This window comes from Brachionichthys hirsutus, chromosome 3, assembly GCF_040956055.1.
Source record: "Brachionichthys hirsutus isolate HB-005 chromosome 3, CSIRO-AGI_Bhir_v1, whole genome shotgun sequence".
Classification (NCBI taxonomy): domain Eukaryota; kingdom Metazoa; phylum Chordata; class Actinopteri; order Lophiiformes; family Brachionichthyidae; genus Brachionichthys; species Brachionichthys hirsutus.
The window spans coordinates 8,816,624-8,833,202 of NC_090899.1; the positions used below are offsets into that span (position 1 = coordinate 8,816,624).

The following is a 16,579-nucleotide window of genomic DNA, read 5'->3' on the forward strand; positions in this document are numbered from 1 at the left end:
TTCCCGTCGATGACCTTCTGGACTGCAGGCCATCGCGGGACGGTTTTGTTCTGGCCTTCGGTGACAGATCCGTTTGACTGCGGTCAGGTTACGTGCTCTGCCTGTCGCACATCGACCACTGCTTTGCCATAAAGAGCCTCGTCTGTTTGCGTAGGATGGATGTCCTGCCCGGCAGCCTGATCATTGTGGGACTATTTCCATACGCAGGGACATTGTCCTTTCACTGTCCCTGTAATATCGATGTCAAACTTCCCGTCCCCTTGAAGCTCCGGCACTTCAGAATCACATCCAGATACTTTCTGACTGTACTTACACGTGTTTCGCTGTAATGGTGCATTATGCTTAATATTACAAGACAAAATTAACATGCGATGCTGAGAAGCTGTCTGCCGGAGGACAACTTCATCTCCTCTTCACTGATTACAGCTGCCCGGCTCACGCCCCTGAATGGATCCTTTATTTTAGCAACAAACCTCTGTGTACTCACAACACGTGGAAACTAAAAACAATGCCCCGCCTCTCCGCACCTGGAAGCCGCGTCAGCGAGATCGTGCTCCGTTTAAAGCCCAATGCAACACAGGTGGCAGCGATGACGCCATTCTCATCGGGAGCGTCCGTTACTCCAGTGATTCTCCGACTGAAAGAAGACAAGCATGAAAACACGCATGTCTGAAAGTCTTCTAATTGAAAACCTCAGACCTTGAATAAAACATTGCTGGGGGAGGGGGTGGCGACCTCTTAGAACTGCCAGATGTCTCTTCTTCACATTCCTTTCCTCCAGAGTCACACCGTCCTGGCCAACTCCTGGTGGGTTCTGGGTTTCATCCCCGTGGGGGTCGTCGTTGGCCTCGTGGTATGTTCCTGGCAGGATCTCCCTCTTTTTTGAGAGCCATTATCCGACTCGCGTTGGATTCTGGGGGACGGGGATTGCCAGCCTTTGTCGAGGTAGTTTTTGGGGGGTTTTCGAAATGATGGAAAATGACTTCTGACTGTCTCACTCTCTCACAACAGTCAATTATTTATGTAAAGTTTAGATTAAAATCAGACTCAGACTTGAGCGGTTGACTTCTGTGTGTCCTCTGAGGGAGGGTCTTCCTGCACCGTCCCCTCCCTCACCAGACCCACGCCCAGTCAGACCGGCGGCCTCTCCGTCTGGACGGGAGTGCAGGCGGACGCCGGCTCCCGTGTGCTGTTGCGTGTCCTGGAGGAGCTGCTCTGTTCCAGTCGGGGGCGACGGGGCAAGCAGAAGTCTCTGAAGCACCTTTTGAAGTTCTCGTCCAAGAAGGCGTAGAGCACGGGGTTAAGGCTGCTGTTGATGTAGCCCAGCGCGATGCAAAGATGCCAGCTGGCCATCACCACAAGGTTAGAGCGGTCGACGTCCACCACGGTCCTCACAATGATGAAGACGTGGATGGGAGTCCAGCAGACGATGAAGGCTGCAACAACCACCAGGACCATGCGGGTGATCCGTCGCAGGACCCGGTCCTTCTCCTTGGAGCCGGAGAACAAACGGACGCTCTTGAGTCGCAGGATCATCAGAGCGTAGCAGACGGTGATGACCAGAACGGGAATCACAAAGGCAAAGACGAACACGGCGACCTTCATCACCGTGTCCCAATGGCGCTCCGGCTCGGGGAATCTGAGCCTGCAGGCGGTACTTCCTGGGGAGTTACAGCAATTACACGTTTATTAGCGTGCCATGTGGAGAGACTCGTTCAAGTTAATAGCCCGGCTCAAATTTACGGCGGGGTTACCCTCTGAAGACTTTCCACACAACGTGCTAGAAAGACTGAGCTAATGAGAGAAGCTTCCACACAATGATGCTAAAGGACCCCCCCCCCCCCCCCCCCTTAAAATCCCTCACCTTTGTCTGTCACATTGGTACCAGCCATGAACATCACAGGGATGCCAACGGTGGAGGAGAGGATCCAGATGCAGACGTTGATGAGCCTGGCTTTAGCGGCGGTGCGGAACTCAAGCGCCCTCACCGGACGGCAGACGGCGATGTAGCGGTCCACGCTCATCATGGTGAGCGTGAGGATGCTCGCGAACATGTTGTAGTAGTCGATCGCAATGATGATCTTACACAGCGGCTCCCCGAAGGGCCACGTGCCCATCAGGTAGTTGGCGCTCTGGAAGGGGAGGGTGCTGATGGCGAGGGTGTCGGCGAGAGCCAGGTTGAAGATGTAGATGTTGGTGGCCGTCTTCATCTTGGTGTACCTGGAGAGTCGGAAGAAAAGCCCTGAGCACCTCGACGGTAACGACGGAAGCCGCTGTTACGTTAGAGGAAACGGAACGCGTTCCACCATCGCGATGATGTCACCTCAACGGTGTAACAAACAATTCAGCTCCTGATTGGATCAGTTTCATTTTGCCGACCGACAATCTGGAGTTTTCCCTTGAATTATATTAAGTTAAAGTTTGTCATTTATTGTAATTTATGTAATTTATTGTCATTCATTGTCATTTTGCATCGGTGGTGTAATTTATTTTAAATTTATTGTTAGTTTGCATCGGCGGTGTAAAATCATTTTATTTTTCTAATGTTACTTTGCATCAATTGAGTAACTGAGTATTGGTTTTATTTTTATTTGTATTGTGAAATTTGTATTGTTAAATGTCGATGATTTAAGGACTTTCAACGGAAATAAGACCGCAAGGGCTTTTTTGAAATGCTCCTCTTAGACAGGATGTCTGACTTTATTTGTACTGTAATACATGCTACTGTGTGACTGTACTTGTACGCTAACATTCTATCTCATAAATATATTCATCATCATCATCAATCAACACTTCTTTTTATTTTTTTATCATGACACTACATTTCATTCATTCCTTTTCTTAACTGCTTTTTTCCTAAGTCCTGGACGGCGTGTTTCTGGAGTGGAGCCTGTCCCAGCTGCCTGTGGACGAAAGGCATGGGACACCCTGGACGAGCCGCCAGTTCATCACAGCCAATCACGCCCCCCTCTCCTCTTTTGTGTAGGAGGTGCATGTGTGCGTGTGCATGTGGGCGTAATGTGCACCAGTCGAAGTGCGGACGCGCGTAAAATGAAATAAATCAGCTGTGGATCTCCACTGTTTTCACAAATAGCAACATATTTATATTTTTGCCAGCCAATATCAACCTCTAATATTAATATCAATCATGGCCGGACGGTTTTTCTTCATTATCGCCTCACACCGATCAGCCAGGTGAGTCTTTACAACTCTTTTCTTGCTCCCTTCTTAGCCCGCGACTCTTACCTGACAACTCCAAACATCACGAGCACGTTTCCCACCAACCCCACCACGGCGATGAGCGAGTAGAGCGCCGTGACGCACACGGCCAAGACGACGCGCGTGGAGTCGTGGGTCGCAGCGTCGTGGGTTCCGTTGCTGCTCGAAGGGGCGCGCAGATACTCAGAAAAGGTAGCATTAAAAGGAGTTATGGAGACCGAGGAAAGCTGGTGAAGATAACTGAGGGGGTCGGGAGGAGGAGGAGGAAGAGGAAGAGGAGTGGAGGAGAACTCCATCTCTGATATCCAGGTGAGACTGTGGCGCGTAAAGGATCACCGAGGCTGATCCGGAGGAGCGCACGAATAATGATGCCAATCTCTCTCTCTCTCTCTCTCTCTGTCGCTCTCTCTGTCGCTCTCTCTGTCGCTCTCTCTGTCGCTCTCTCTCTCTCTCTCCCAGTCCCCGCTTCAACAAGCAGGGAAACGGTTTCCCACCCTGAGGGACACCGTTTGTCAAAGTGCTTTAATTAGAGCTGACATATAATACCCCCCCCCCCCCCCCCTTTTATATTGGCCATTATCCACCCGAACAGCAAACACCAAAACGGTGTAAATGACACTGCAAAGCCCCAACCCAGCAGCCAGAGTGGCCCCTTGATTGAACACCTGCTCTTACTTCTGCCTCCCACGCTGCACGGCCTGTTTTAGTGATCTTGTGTTCTGGGCATCAGCCGGCAAACCAACGTCACCATCTCCTCTCCGCCAACGGCATCCACTCCAATCGGGTTCTATCTGACCATCTATCTGTCAATCGGGACCCTCCTCAGAAGGCTTTGCAGCATCGGCCTGTCCTCCAGTTGCTGTGAGGCGGCCGTGCCACCCTGCTGCCCGTGTCGGCAGGATGCTGTTACCGATTTTGGAATATGATGACCAGTCTGTTTCATTTTTCAGACCCACCACTGCGACATCTATGGTGGGCTGGCCATCTCTTCAAGCATCACTGGTTTCTTTTCATTTACAGAACTCTTCTTGGGAAGGCAGACCCCTTCCTATCTGTCATCACTGCTCCAGATCAGCTACAGCTCCAGACCGAGCCTCATCCGGTTCGCTCCTCCTAAAACATCAATGTTCTTTTGTAGCCGCTGACGACTGGAGCTCATTACCAAACAAGCTTCTTCTGAAGACTTTATCATTGCTCAAACATAAACTGCAGACCATAGCTGAGACCTGCTCCCGTTAACATGTAAATATTTTACCGGGTAAATAAAGGTCAAATAAATAAAATTAAAATCAATCCACAGTTCTTCTATTTTTCGTGTGGTTGCTGCATTCTGGCTGAGGCGGGGCTTTTCTATTAATTGTGTGAGTGATACTGTTGACAGCGTTGCATCACTCTACTCGGTTGTAGAGGAAAGCAAGAATCCGTTTTTCAAAGGTTCTCTTGAGGTTTTCAAATATTTGTGTAAAATACGCTGTAAAAGTTTGGTAGGCGACGGCAACAGAGAGTATTCACAGATTTCTGTTTTCCCTTACCATCAATGCTTTGGTAGCTAATTGCTCAGGTATCGATTACATCCGTGTGAGCAAATATGATTCATTCAGGACTCACGCTGCCACATTCAGCTCTGAATTTGCTATGGGTCAATATTTAATCCATGCAGATCCTGCTCAGCAGGATCAGTATTATTTACCTTTATCTACTGTTGTTCGGGATGGAATTGGGTGGACGTCAGTTTCAAGTGTGAGCATTTCTCCCGGTTGATGTTGGTCAATGACAGACTGTGGCGGTGCCTGCGTTGTCCTTGAGTGTGGAAGTCTTCACAATTACAACATTATGACATTTGAAAACATCCTCCTGGAAGCGAGCACAGTTGGCTCGTCTAGAAGCGAGGACAGGCAGAAGACTCGTGTGCCCGGACGCTTTACGTTTCGCTGTGATGACAGAAAATGAATGTTTTCTAACATGTAGAGCGATAATGGTATTTGTCTGTCTGTCTCCTTTTAGGAGATCAACGGGCTAATTTCTCTTTCCTTAATGGACATATGTTTTGTTATATCCCTAAGAGAGGCTTTGGCAGGACAGACGACAGCATCAGGGTTCATTCTGCAATTCCACCTTTTTGTTCAAGAGTAAAATAGCTACAAGAATATATCTTATTCATTGCTTTGATTTGTGGTTTTTAAAAGATTTTTATGGATCTGAGGATGGATCGTCAACAGGTTAATGTTTGCCTTCAGAACTCATTTGTAAATATCAGAGATACTAAACAGTAAATCTTATAAAACATCCATTTGAATCCCTGCAACACTGTGTTTTGATGTTTTATCCCTTTTATAGGAGAATGAATGTGCTTTCATAAATACGGGAGCATCACAGAAAAATATTGCGCAACACATTGCGAATGAATGGTGAAAGATAATGGCTGAACACCAACATTATAAAAGAAATTATAAATAAGATACAATTTTTATAATTTCAAACACAATACCTTGAACTAATCCTCTCTCGGGTCCCAGAGGGGAGATCCTATCCCAGTGGACACTGGGTGGGAGATGAGGAGCAGACTGGCCAGGTCCTTTATAACCTTTATAAATACAAATAAATAACAAAATGTGTCAATAAAAGAAATTATATTTTCTTTTATTCATTTTGCATCAAGGGTATACATTTTAATTTAGTCAAAGACAGAACACACAGTTCTCGAGATGCACTTGATAAAACAAATCTCCCTTTTTATTTGATAGTAGTTTTAAATTTATGCAAAGGTAAACAATATACATTTCAAAATTCATGCACATAGTTGCTGTGAACATGTGAATTGTCGAAGATATAGTAGATCGTAATTCTTCTCACCCTCAAAATAACTTCTTTTTTCCTCCAAAAAGAAAAAGTTGAAATGTTAAGCATATAATAACAGGCTGTAATTCTGCCTATATTTGAAGCGTTAGCCATGTTTAATGGCTAAACATCAGTTTTTGAGCAATAACCCCACCCAAGCACAAACACACACACACACACACACACACACACACACACACACAAAATCCCAACAGACAGTCATCAAGAACAATAGCTCCAGTGTGTGTGAATGAATATATTTATTAGAGTACAAGTACAGTCACACAGTAGAATGTATTACAGTACAAATACAGTCAAACATCCTGTCTAAGAGGAGCATCTCAAAAAAGCCCTTGCGGTCTTGTTTCCGTTGAAAGTCCTTTGTACATAAATCATCGGCATTTAACAGTGTAAAAGTATAAAAACAATACAGAAGCGTCAGGTATTTAACAGCACATAATGATAATCGTGTTTCGTGCCTTTACACGTAAGGCTTTAACATGACATGCCAGATGTGTTTTAGCCATTGCGTCTGTTCACAGGCATCTACATCCTGCAATGAAGGCAACAGGATAGAACGTAGATGAGCCGCAGACACCTGCAGATTGTCCTGGTCTCACTCTCTGCTTTGTGTCATTGCTTTTAACGACGCTGTGAGACAAATATCCATTATCTCTGGTGTGTTGCCTCCAGGATAAATGAATACTACCAGTGAGTCGCGGAGATGCATGTGCAAGACTGTGAATGAATGCGCCTGTTTGGGATCAATAAAGTTTGAATTGAACTAGTTACTTTGTGCATTCATTTTCTGGGTTTGCTTTTTCATAGAAACTGCAGGAATTGCTTTGAAAAATGGAAGAGCTTTAAACTGTTCAGCCAAAGAGCTCACATCCATTGTCACTGACTAACAGCATCCGAGACAGCGGCTTCCTGCAGCCTCAACGCCATGGCGCCGTTCAGCCGTTAACATCGTCTCCATGTTGAGGCTGACCAGGCAGTCTCTTAAAGCTCTGCCACTTGTGTCAATGCTCATGCGCTGAAACAGGAAGGCTGGTGATTACCAACTCAATATTAGCCCTCTGGCTCTTCTAGGGGTAGATTCAGTTCGGCAGTGGGATTTAGATTTACATAATGTTAATTAGTTATGCAAGGAGCCATTCCCATTACAGGAGTGACACACTACTGTAGTGTGTGTGTGTGTGTGTGTGTGTCCAGGCTGCATAATGCAACGATAAAAGGAAACTAAAGAAATTGTTGCAACATCAAATTGTGACATGACACAGAAAGGAGAAATAGAAAATTCATACTTTATTCCATCAGCGTCAACAGCACATAATTAGATATTATGTGTTGAGCATTAAAAACACGCTGTAGAATGAGGCAAAAAATATGTAATAAATACAAATAAACTGGCAGCAGAGCTTCTAGCCGCAATCCAAGCGTCCTGTTTTCCATCAAATGCAAATGATCAAGCTAAGTTTTTGTGTGGTAAAAGCCCGGCTACACACCAAAGTCCTCATTAGACTCTTGCTGGGAGACACAACCAGATTTTACAATGAGATTATTGACTAAAGTAAACAAGACTGGCTCTGCTTCTTCTCACGCTGCCCTGGTTACCATGCAGATCCTGCCCAAACACAGGGCGCTGAGGAACAGTGGCGTTTCTCCTGAAGCAAAGCGAAGCCGTGTCCGCTGTCTGACGGCGGCTTTAATGGAATATCTGCTATTAGCAAGAGCTACTTTTGGCTGCCAAAAACAAAGGGCCTCCTGGTTTAGATCTTAATTCAGGCAAATTCATTTAAAAAATGTCTGTAGACTCCGGGACATTTTGAAAAACAGTGTCAGGTTTTTCGCATTTAAAGGAAAGATTCTTGTTTTGTGTAATGTGATTGATTGATTTTAATATTGCTATATTAATCTTCACCTCCACCTCACCCGAGCTTCTTCAGCCTGTAAAACTGGTACTTACTGGGAAGAATCTAGCTTGTGCTTGTCACCATGGAGACCGATGCTGCTGACCTTTGAATCATGATGAATTGTTGCCCTCTACTGCACGTTGTCATTGGTGCAGCAGGAAAACGTCTGATCGGTTCATTCATTCATTTTCTTGAAGACGAGACGACCGTAATCGTCTCATCTACGGCTGCTTATCCGTAGTACAGGTCACAGGTGTTGCTGGAGTCTATCCCAACTGACTCAGAGCAGGGGTGGGGGACACCCCGGATGAGACGCCAGCTCATAAACAGACAGGCATTGTTTTTTTTATATGGGAGGAAGCCGGAGAACCCGAAGGCAACCCAAGCAGACATGGGACGAATACAAACTCTGCACAGAAAGCAATCGAACCCAGAACTTCCTTGTAAACCAATTTCATTATAATGTCTTTTAATTGATACTTATTTCTGGTTATTAGCATTGTAATTGAATGAAATGCACATTATGGTTGGTTCAGTTATTATTTCTTTCTTTTTGGTTCAGTCCTTCCATGTATGCATTTATTGAAGTCATTAAAAATATAGGAGATGCTGATAAAACTGTAAATAACTGTTGTACTCATACATCCCACCCAAATAAAAAATAACAATGAAAAAGATCTCAAGCATACAGGCAAAGAAAAGCCAACACTTGTTATAGACATTGGTGATTATGTTACTACTAATTCCACTTCTGTGGAATTTTATCAAGCACCAGACGGAGCAGCTCTCCCAATTTCATCGTGTACCTGCAGCTAGACGATGACCCCGATTATCAGCACACGCTCACAAATCTAAAAAAAAAATTGAGTTACAAATTTCAAGAGCACTGCAATAATTTATAAACACCCACACGCCCCCCTTTATTAAGAACAATCCAATCTCAATAGAAAAAAGTGGTTTCATCTGGAGGGCATCAGCAGAACTGCAAGGTAGAAAGAAAACACATTAACAGATAGATATGAAGAGTAGATAGATATGAAGAGTAGATAGATAGATAGACTTACCTTCCAGCGATTACCACACTCATTACACAGAACAAACGTGGTCATTGGCTCATCAGCACTGCGTGTCTGCACCTAACACACACACACACACACACACACACACACCCACACACACAGAGGAAATGTCAGTGCTGACACTACGTGTGAAACAAAGACACAACAGAACAATCCTGAGTCTGAAACAAGCACACAAAGAGTTTACAGCTGTACAGTTGACCCGGTTAATTGCAATTCTTGTAAACTGCATTGTAGATTTAAAAAAATACATCTTCAAAATTAAAAAAATAAAATAAAATGAAATGCTATCTGTGAGCATGGAAAGTCATACAAATGACAAATTTCCTACACAGCGGCGTCATATGCTAATCTTAATGGCTGGACACAGCGGGCCTAACGTTTCCGTCGACACCTTCTCCAGGTGCTACAACCTGACATTTGATAGCTTCCCTGCACGTTGGTGTGTTCTGCGCTCGCTTGTCCATCTACCTGGTTGTAGGTGCAGTTCCTCTTCTTGCACTTGCTGCACTGCAGCAGGTCGGTGCTGGTGCCACCAGTTTTGGCCATTTGGTGTTCCCTGATGGCCTCCTGGGTCAGAACGTTCCTCAGCTGCTTCAGCTCGTCACTGGCCATTTCCTACGTGACGACAGACGTGTGAGGAGACGCAGCGGCGTGAAGCATCGACTGGAGCGGCGGGATGGCCGCAGCGCTCCGTACCTCAGCGGACATGGAGGCGATGCGGCTCAAGTCGATGCTTCCTGCGAGCACGTTTCTACGGAGACCAGGGTTCTTTGGGTCCTTCAAGTTGCTGATGCGGCTGCGGACTCTGTTTTTATACTTCATATCCGTGGCCTTTATCTCCTGGTAGATATGTACAACAGTGCCGTCAAGGGAGACTTGATCATGGTGATAATCGTGAGTGCAATGCTGTGAGGAGTGGAAGTAATAGATTACATTATACGAGCTATCGCTAATGTTACGGTGGGCAGATTTCTATTTTTTAATCTCCAGACTTACAAAGTACTTTGATGTAATTCTATTTTATAGCAAAACCCCCATCATTCTTACTATTATATGTGGATTAATCATCCTGTGTTTTACGGTTTTAGATGATTATTTTTAGCCTAAACAGAAGAAGGTGAATCTATATTATAATTACAGCAGCAAGTAATAAAGGATATGATCTTCAATCTCTGCAGCCATGCTTTCACAGTTAGTTCCAAAGTCTTTGAAGTCATCTGTGAAGACAAGAGAGGATATGTTTGTGTTAATCTGGACACTACAGTGATAATAATGTGTGTGTTAGTGCGACTTCTCAGTGATTCAATGAAAGCTCAGCCTCACTGTCTGTGCGCAGGGCAGCTACCAGCATCTCAATGCACTTGTCTCTGATGGAGTCTCCAGTCAGGAGGTGAGGGGGCAGTGGGGCCCCAGCAGAGCTGAAGCTGGGCGACATGGGGCTGCTCGGGGCTGTGGGGGTTTTAGGGGCGTCGGTTTTGCCTCTTCTGCAGAAAAGGAAAGGAAACATGGGAACCGTCACAGAGCTGGTTAAAGTCGAGCCGGTGGAGAACAGACTCGTATACGTCCCCCAAGTTAAAGACTCATACACGTCCACCGAGTTAAAGACTCGTACACGTCCACCGAGTTAAAGACTCGTATACGTCCACCGAGTTAAAGACTTTTATACGTCCACAGAGTTAAAGACTCGTACACGTCAACCGAGTTAAAGACTCATACACGTCCACCGAGTTAAAGACTCGTACACGTCCACGGAGTTAAAGACTCGTATACGTCCACCGAGTTAAAGACTTTTATACGTCCACAGAGTTAAAGACTCGTACACGTCCACCGAGTTAAAGACTCGTACACGTCCACCGAGTTAAAGACTCGTACACGTCCACCGAGTTAAAGACTCGTACACGTCCACCGAGTTAAAGACTCGTACACGTCCACCGAGTTAAAGACTCGTACACGTCCACCGAGTTAAAGACTCGTATACGTCCACCGAGGCCCTTGGAGCGTGATGTCTTCCAATATGTATCTGCTCCTTTAGCCAGTGTAATTTAAACATGCATAACCTTCTGAACCAAGTTGAAACAAAATGTGTACTACTGCAGTAATCAGTGTTTTAGTGTAATCGTGTTAGGACAAAACAAAGACAAACCAACAACAATAAGTAGCTAACACAACCTCTCTGGAAGATAATATGTAAGAATATTCAGCAGGAACACGACACGTCTTAGTGTCCGCTTCCATGCCTGTTTTAATATTATTATGTTTTTATATATATCTTGCGTTTGTCTTGCAGTACCTGTCTGTACTGTCACTGGAGGATTTCCTCTGGGGGGGTCCAGGCTGCGAGGTCTTGGAGCTGTGAGACTCTCTCCTAGATAAATTAAATCAATGCTATTCTATCTTTGCATTGGAATTTATCTATTTCTTCCACTTTAGAATTTCTTTTTTGTGAATCAGTACTTATTTTAGTGTCGTTTACCTTTCAGCCGTTAGCTTCTTTGCTGGTGGCGAGCTGCCTTTCTTCGACTCAGTGGATTCCCGCCTGCCGTTGGTGAAAACCCTCTTTCAGTTCGGTATATATTGCTATTTGCAGTCTTTACTTTGCAGGTACAGGTGAGACTTCAGATCCTGCATACCAGTACCTGTCAGGTTTGGAGTCGGTTGAAATGCGTTTTTTCACGGGTTGTCCAGACTTTAGGTCACACGAGTCCTTCCTGAATAACAAGAGTGGCGACACGTTTCAAACGTCACAGACAGGCCAGCTCATGTTCAAACATAAAGCACAGAATAAACTGTTTTTATGCCCCTCCACACCTGTGTTTTTCTTTCTTGACATCCGCACAGGTCTTTTTGGGAGGAGATGCTTTGGCGTCAGATGAATCTTTCCTGCCAAAAGAAACATGTTTCATACTCAAATGAATCAACTCTGGACAATGAAACCATGAAAATACAGGTTTTTCATGCACTCAAAACCGATGAAGAGCCCCGAGATGAAGCTCAGGGCAACCAACACATGACATCACACACAGAGGCAAACCTTTCTCTGTTGGCTTCCTCTGAGTGCTTTTTAGATACTTTGCTGTCTGATGAGTCTTTCCTGCAAAATGGAAACAGCCTTTGTGGTGATAATATCTGGGACTACATTTATTTTCTGACTGAAAATTAAGTAAATATCTAAATGTTGATATATTTCTTATGAATAATCAGAATTTTCATGCAATTTGTGGTAAACAGCTGACAAATTTGATCTTATTGATTGCAGCTCTCTGTCTGATAAACCGTCAAACAGAAATCTACCAAAGTCAAATGGAGCTTTTTCGGTATCTCCATTACGGCCATACAAAAAGAAAACGATAAATCCTTCATGTAACTTAAAGAGCAGTGCAACAAACAACAATCGCTGGCTATAGTGCGTGAAGATTTTTATGTCAAAGAAATGAAATTAAAGTTCGAGGTTAAAGTCTGAAGTGACTTTTCCTCCTGAGGATGAATGAGAGGCTTGATCATTCCCTGATCGCTGACCTTTCCCTCTTCACAGGGTCGGACTTCTTCTTCTGCGAAGTCGCTTTCGAGTCCGACGACTCCTTCCTGCTGCAGCAAACGACACAGGGAGTCAGAGCAGAGAGGAGCACGACGCGTTTCTCCAGAATTGATGCAGCGATGACATGCCGTCTGCGAGGTGAGGCGAACTCATCTGAGCCACACCTCTCCTTTTTCCCATCCAGTGAGGGACGCTTCAGGGGAGGTGGAGGGTGGAGATGAAGAGGAAGAGGAGGAAGTGGAGCATTGGGGTCGAGAGGCTCTTTTCTAAATGAAAACGCACGTTTGAGCTGGGCCAAATCGCTTCACAATGAGAGCGACATTTTATCAGGCAACGCTGTGGGCATGCAGACCCTGACCTCGGAGCAGGAGGAGGAGGATGAAGGTGAAGAGGAAGAGGAGCAATCGGAGCGTTTGGGTCTGGTGAAACCTTCCTGAAGTGTAAATATTTTTATCCTCTTTAATTCTCACTCTTCTCTATCAAACTTTGCAGTATCGATATTCACCAAAGCGAACCTGACCTCTCCTTCTTTGCTTCCAGTGAAGGTCGCTTGGCCGGAGGGGCAGAGGTGGGGTGAGGAGCAGGAGGAGGAGCAGGAGGACGGGGATGTCTGGAGGAGGAGTCTTTACTGTCCTTCCTGAGCAAATGTCAAAACAGCAGAGATCAGAGTCTGCAATAATGACGCATGCAGCTCAGACGGAATGCCAGAGCCTCTTAATGAAGACACACCTGGCTGAGCATCGCAGCATGCACCATGCACAGAGGACGTCCAGTTAGACACTGCAGGGACAGACGTCAGCGCACGTGACTCCGAAACAGGAATCCATGCAGGAGAAGCCGCTCACAATGCTCAGCGCAGGCCGAGTAAAGGCTCTGACCTATCTTTCCTCAGCTCCAAAGAGGGACGTTTGATCTGGGCAAGAGGCCGAGCAAGCCGAGGGGGAGAAGGGAACCGAGTGGGATACAGAATACTGCTGTCCAGCACTCCTCTCCTGAAATAAAGAATTCGATCTGAGCTCCTACTCAATGCTTCCTGTACGATTCATTTTTGAGGTACTTTCTCTCACCTTTCAAACAGGGGTCTGTGGAGCTCGGCTGGCTTCTCTCTCTGGGCTTCACTCGGCGCTCTCTCTCGCTGCGTTGCGTTCATCAGCCTCTCGTTTCTGTCGTCTTCTCCGCGTTTGCTTTTCCTTGCAGCGTCAATGCAGCTGTGCTTTTTGGGCTCCTCGGGGTGCTTCTCCTTTTTGACTTCTTCCATCCATCTTCTCTTTTTTGGTTCTTCCAGCGGTCTTTCTTTCCGTGGTTCAAGCTTCTGCCTCTTGTTGTCCGTTCCCAGCTGCCCCTCCCCTGCAGCTCCTCGTTTTGCCAGCTCTTCCAGATGCTTGTCCTTTCCGATTTCTAGGGGATGCGTCACATTTCGGGGTTCCTCTGAGCGCATCTCGTCGGAGTGTCTCTCTGTGTTTCCGGGTTCGTCACGTTGTTTTTCTTTTCCGTTTTTATCAGAGTGCTTTTCGTTAAGATCAGTGTCTTCTACCCGTTTGACATCCCGTCTCTTGAGACTGACAGAAATAAAAGTAGCAGTTTTACCAACGTCCAACAGCCGCTAAACCCCGACGAGTTTCACACGGGTCGGATTTGTCACTGTAATGCAGCGGCTTCATATTATAATTATTCATCCATGATGCAGCAGCCCACTCGCTCAGAGAGAACCGAAACACTTCAGTGGATTATTTATGAATGACAAGGAGCAGTGAGATGAAAGACAGAATGGTTTCCTTCTCCCTTCTCCTGTTTTCCACTTCTCTCCTTGCTGCTATTTGTCTCTCCCTCTCGGCATGTGTTTGTCCGTGTGTCTCCAGGTCGCAGCTGATTGGTCCCCTATCCAGTTTAGTCCCGCCTCCTCCCCTCCTGCTCCCCCTGCTCTCCATCATCATCATCTCCACCTGATCTCACAGTTCATAAACCCTGAGTCTTCCACCCAGGGTTCCTCATATCATCCGTGGTGACATGTGACAAATCATTTCTTGAGAGAGAGTAGAACCCGTTTAAGTCGAAGATGAAAGTGAATAAAGTGGCTGCATTAGTTCAGGGCAGGTGGAGGTAACTGTCTGTGTCCTATGAGTGCCCCCCGAGGGCATTTAGCAGGGCACGCTGCAGGCAGACGGACCAGCTGGTGGTTCTAAACACAAGTGACCCCATTTGACCTGTGAGGGGTGAACTTACCTGCTGCTGTGCGAGGGCGAGCTGCTTGGAGAGGCAGTTAATTTGATGGAGTCGAAACCGTTCTCCATTTCTGACGGCTTCTCAGAGTGAGAATGGCCCGAATCTGAACAATTGAATGAATCATATCAGCATAATCACATTTATTTTTTACACACATACAAGGTCATTATTAACTTATTAAAGTACCTAGAAGCCTCTTCCAGTCTTTGATGAGGGCCTTTGCCACGGTGATGACTTCCTCATCCGAGCAGTGCTTCCTGATTCCATTCACCGACATGCCGATCCTGGTTTCCTAAAGCAAACGCATGTTTATTGGCGGGCTTTGAATAATCGCACACTCGGTAAGCTGGTTTCAAACTTCAAAATCTTCTCTTATCAGTAATTAGGTTGGAAACGCATTCCCAATGATGTACATTCATAAGCTTGTCCCAGCCTACCTGGAGAAGTTTGAGCGTCATGTTGAAACCTTTCAGTTCTCTTAGAAGGTCTATGGCGCCATCCTGCAAACACAAAACTCATGTTTTAAAATATTAAGCGAATAAAAACACTAATCTGGCTTTACCTGGTCATTTAGAAAGGTGTGATAGAAGTGTTTAGGAGGGAACGAATCACAAATTAATAAGTAACTAATGAACTAAAAACGTGTCTTTTCTGGGGGGGGGGGGGGGGGGGGGTTAGGATGTCAATTTAATAAAAAAAAAATCAATATCTATTCGATAAATTCAAAAACGCACCATAACCGGACTGAAGCTGCGTGTCTGCAACTGTTTGCTTTATTCTGACTGAACCCACGCTAGAAAACACTGGACAGGACGTTGCGTGGGCCAGAGCGCGCCGTGGCGTGGAACGTCCTGTTTGGTGCGCGTCCTTGCGCACCAAGGCCGCGCTGTTTACTTTGAGTTACACAACTTAGTAATGCGTAAAAGAGTCGCGATTTTAAAAAAAAAGTAAACTCTCAACAACAAGCGCACAAAACGTGCAACACGTGACCGCGCAGGGACTGAAGCGTCCCGCGGGGGGAACAAACACACCTGTCGGTCGTTTATTACAGCAGAGTCAGGGTCAAGTTACAAAGCCGGACTTCACACGACCCCGACGCAGCAGAAACAATCTGGAGCGAAATCATTCCGCATGAGACGTTCACGGGCCTTCTGCGCAGCGCGAGGTGGCGGAACAACGCGCCACCTGCGCGGGTGTCCGAATACAAGCCTCACCGTGTTATTTCCAGACACCATCTTGTCCAGTTTTTTTGCAATCCGGGTTAGATCTTCCTCCCGCGTCATCGCTGCATTTACTTGACTTGGAACGATTCAGTAACGCCGAGAAGACACCAGAGAGAGAACAAGTGTGGAGAAAAAAAAAGAGCCCCGCCGAAAGATTAGATATCCGTTCGGACTTTACGCACGGTGCGCTCCGCTCCATTCAGCGCGGAGGCGTGTCCATGCAGCGGGATCCCAGCTGACCAGCCGCGACACATGACAACAACTAAATATAGTCCACGCGGGACAGCCGATATCCAATACACGGGGGGGTCAAGTAAAGCGGTCCTGCAGTCCCTCGCCGTCTCTGACTGTAGTTTTTTAATCTCGTGCGCGGCTTTCTGTAGTTCTTTATTCACTGGCGCTCGATCACGCTTTCCTACATGGTTTTTACCTCTCTTACAAATTCAGGGATAAATAATTGTGCTCAGTGCGCAAATGAAAAGTTACGAAAGGACAGGGAGTTTATTTTTTTCATTCTCCGGATAAAAAGTAAATAAATATCTT

General features: G+C 45.9%; 2 protein-coding genes across 3 annotated transcripts; both read right to left on the minus strand.

The window, feature by feature from the left end:
* Positions 1–1,131: 1,131 nt before the first annotated feature.
* On the minus strand, positions 1,132–3,515 carry oprd1b (opioid receptor, delta 1b). Its single transcript, XM_068758599.1, has 3 exons — positions 3,247–3,515; positions 1,865–2,220; positions 1,132–1,661 (listed from the first exon to the last, which is right to left on the minus strand). The coding sequence occupies exons 1-3, from the start codon at positions 3,513–3,515 to the stop codon at positions 1,132–1,134; spliced, it is 1,155 nt and encodes a 384-aa protein (XP_068614700.1).
* A 4,723-nt stretch (positions 3,516–8,238) lies between these two features.
* On the minus strand, positions 8,239–16,133 carry tcea3 (transcription elongation factor A (SII), 3). Of its 2 annotated transcripts, none has more exons than XM_068756476.1 (21): positions 16,028–16,133; positions 15,251–15,313; positions 15,000–15,105; positions 14,814–14,916; positions 13,658–14,149; positions 13,469–13,582; positions 13,111–13,227; positions 12,949–13,023; positions 12,719–12,856; positions 12,572–12,637; positions 12,087–12,146; positions 11,864–11,935; positions 11,692–11,763; positions 11,529–11,591; positions 11,346–11,420; positions 10,379–10,539; positions 10,211–10,272; positions 9,752–9,901; positions 9,524–9,670; positions 9,038–9,109; positions 8,239–8,955 (listed from the first exon to the last, which is right to left on the minus strand). In XM_068756476.1, exons 1-21 carry the CDS (start codon positions 16,094–16,096, stop codon positions 8,947–8,949), a joined length of 2,286 nt encoding a protein of 761 aa, XP_068612577.1. In that variant the 5' UTR covers positions 16,097–16,133; the 3' UTR covers positions 8,239–8,946. The 2 variants fall into 2 exon arrangements, with proteins under 2 accessions (XP_068612577.1, XP_068612583.1); XM_068756482.1 differs by having other exon boundaries at positions 12,572–12,640; positions 12,755–12,856; positions 16,028–16,132.
* Between the last annotated feature and the right edge of the window lie 446 nt (positions 16,134–16,579).

What these genes read in the sequence shown, in the direction of transcription:
- oprd1b (XM_068758599.1), bottom strand. Translation starts at nt 3,515, where the DNA reads ATGGAGTTCTCCTCCACTCCTCTTCCTCTTCCTCCTCCTCCTCCCGAC. An exon ending in GTGATGTTTGGAGTTGTCAG is followed by an intron (nt 2,221 to 3,246) that starts GTAAGAGTCGCG and finishes CCGACTCTCCAG; the next exon opens with GTACACCAAGATGAAGACGG. An exon ending in TACCAATGTGACAGACAAAG is followed by an intron (nt 1,662 to 1,864) that starts GTGAGGGATTTT and finishes GTAACTCCCCAG; the next exon opens with GAAGTACCGCCTGCAGGCTC.
- tcea3 (XM_068756476.1), bottom strand. Translation starts at nt 16,096, where the DNA reads ATGACGCGGGAGGAAGATCTAACCCGGATTGCAAAAAAACTGGACAAG. An exon ending in CCTCCTCCTCCTGCTCCGAG is followed by an intron (nt 12,857 to 12,948) that starts GTCAGGGTCTGC and finishes GTTTTCATTTAG; the next exon opens with AAAAGAGCCTCTCGACCCCA. An exon ending in ACCGACTCCAAACCTGACAG is followed by an intron (nt 11,592 to 11,691) that starts GTACTGGTATGC and finishes CACCAACGGCAG; the next exon opens with GCGGGAATCCACTGAGTCGA.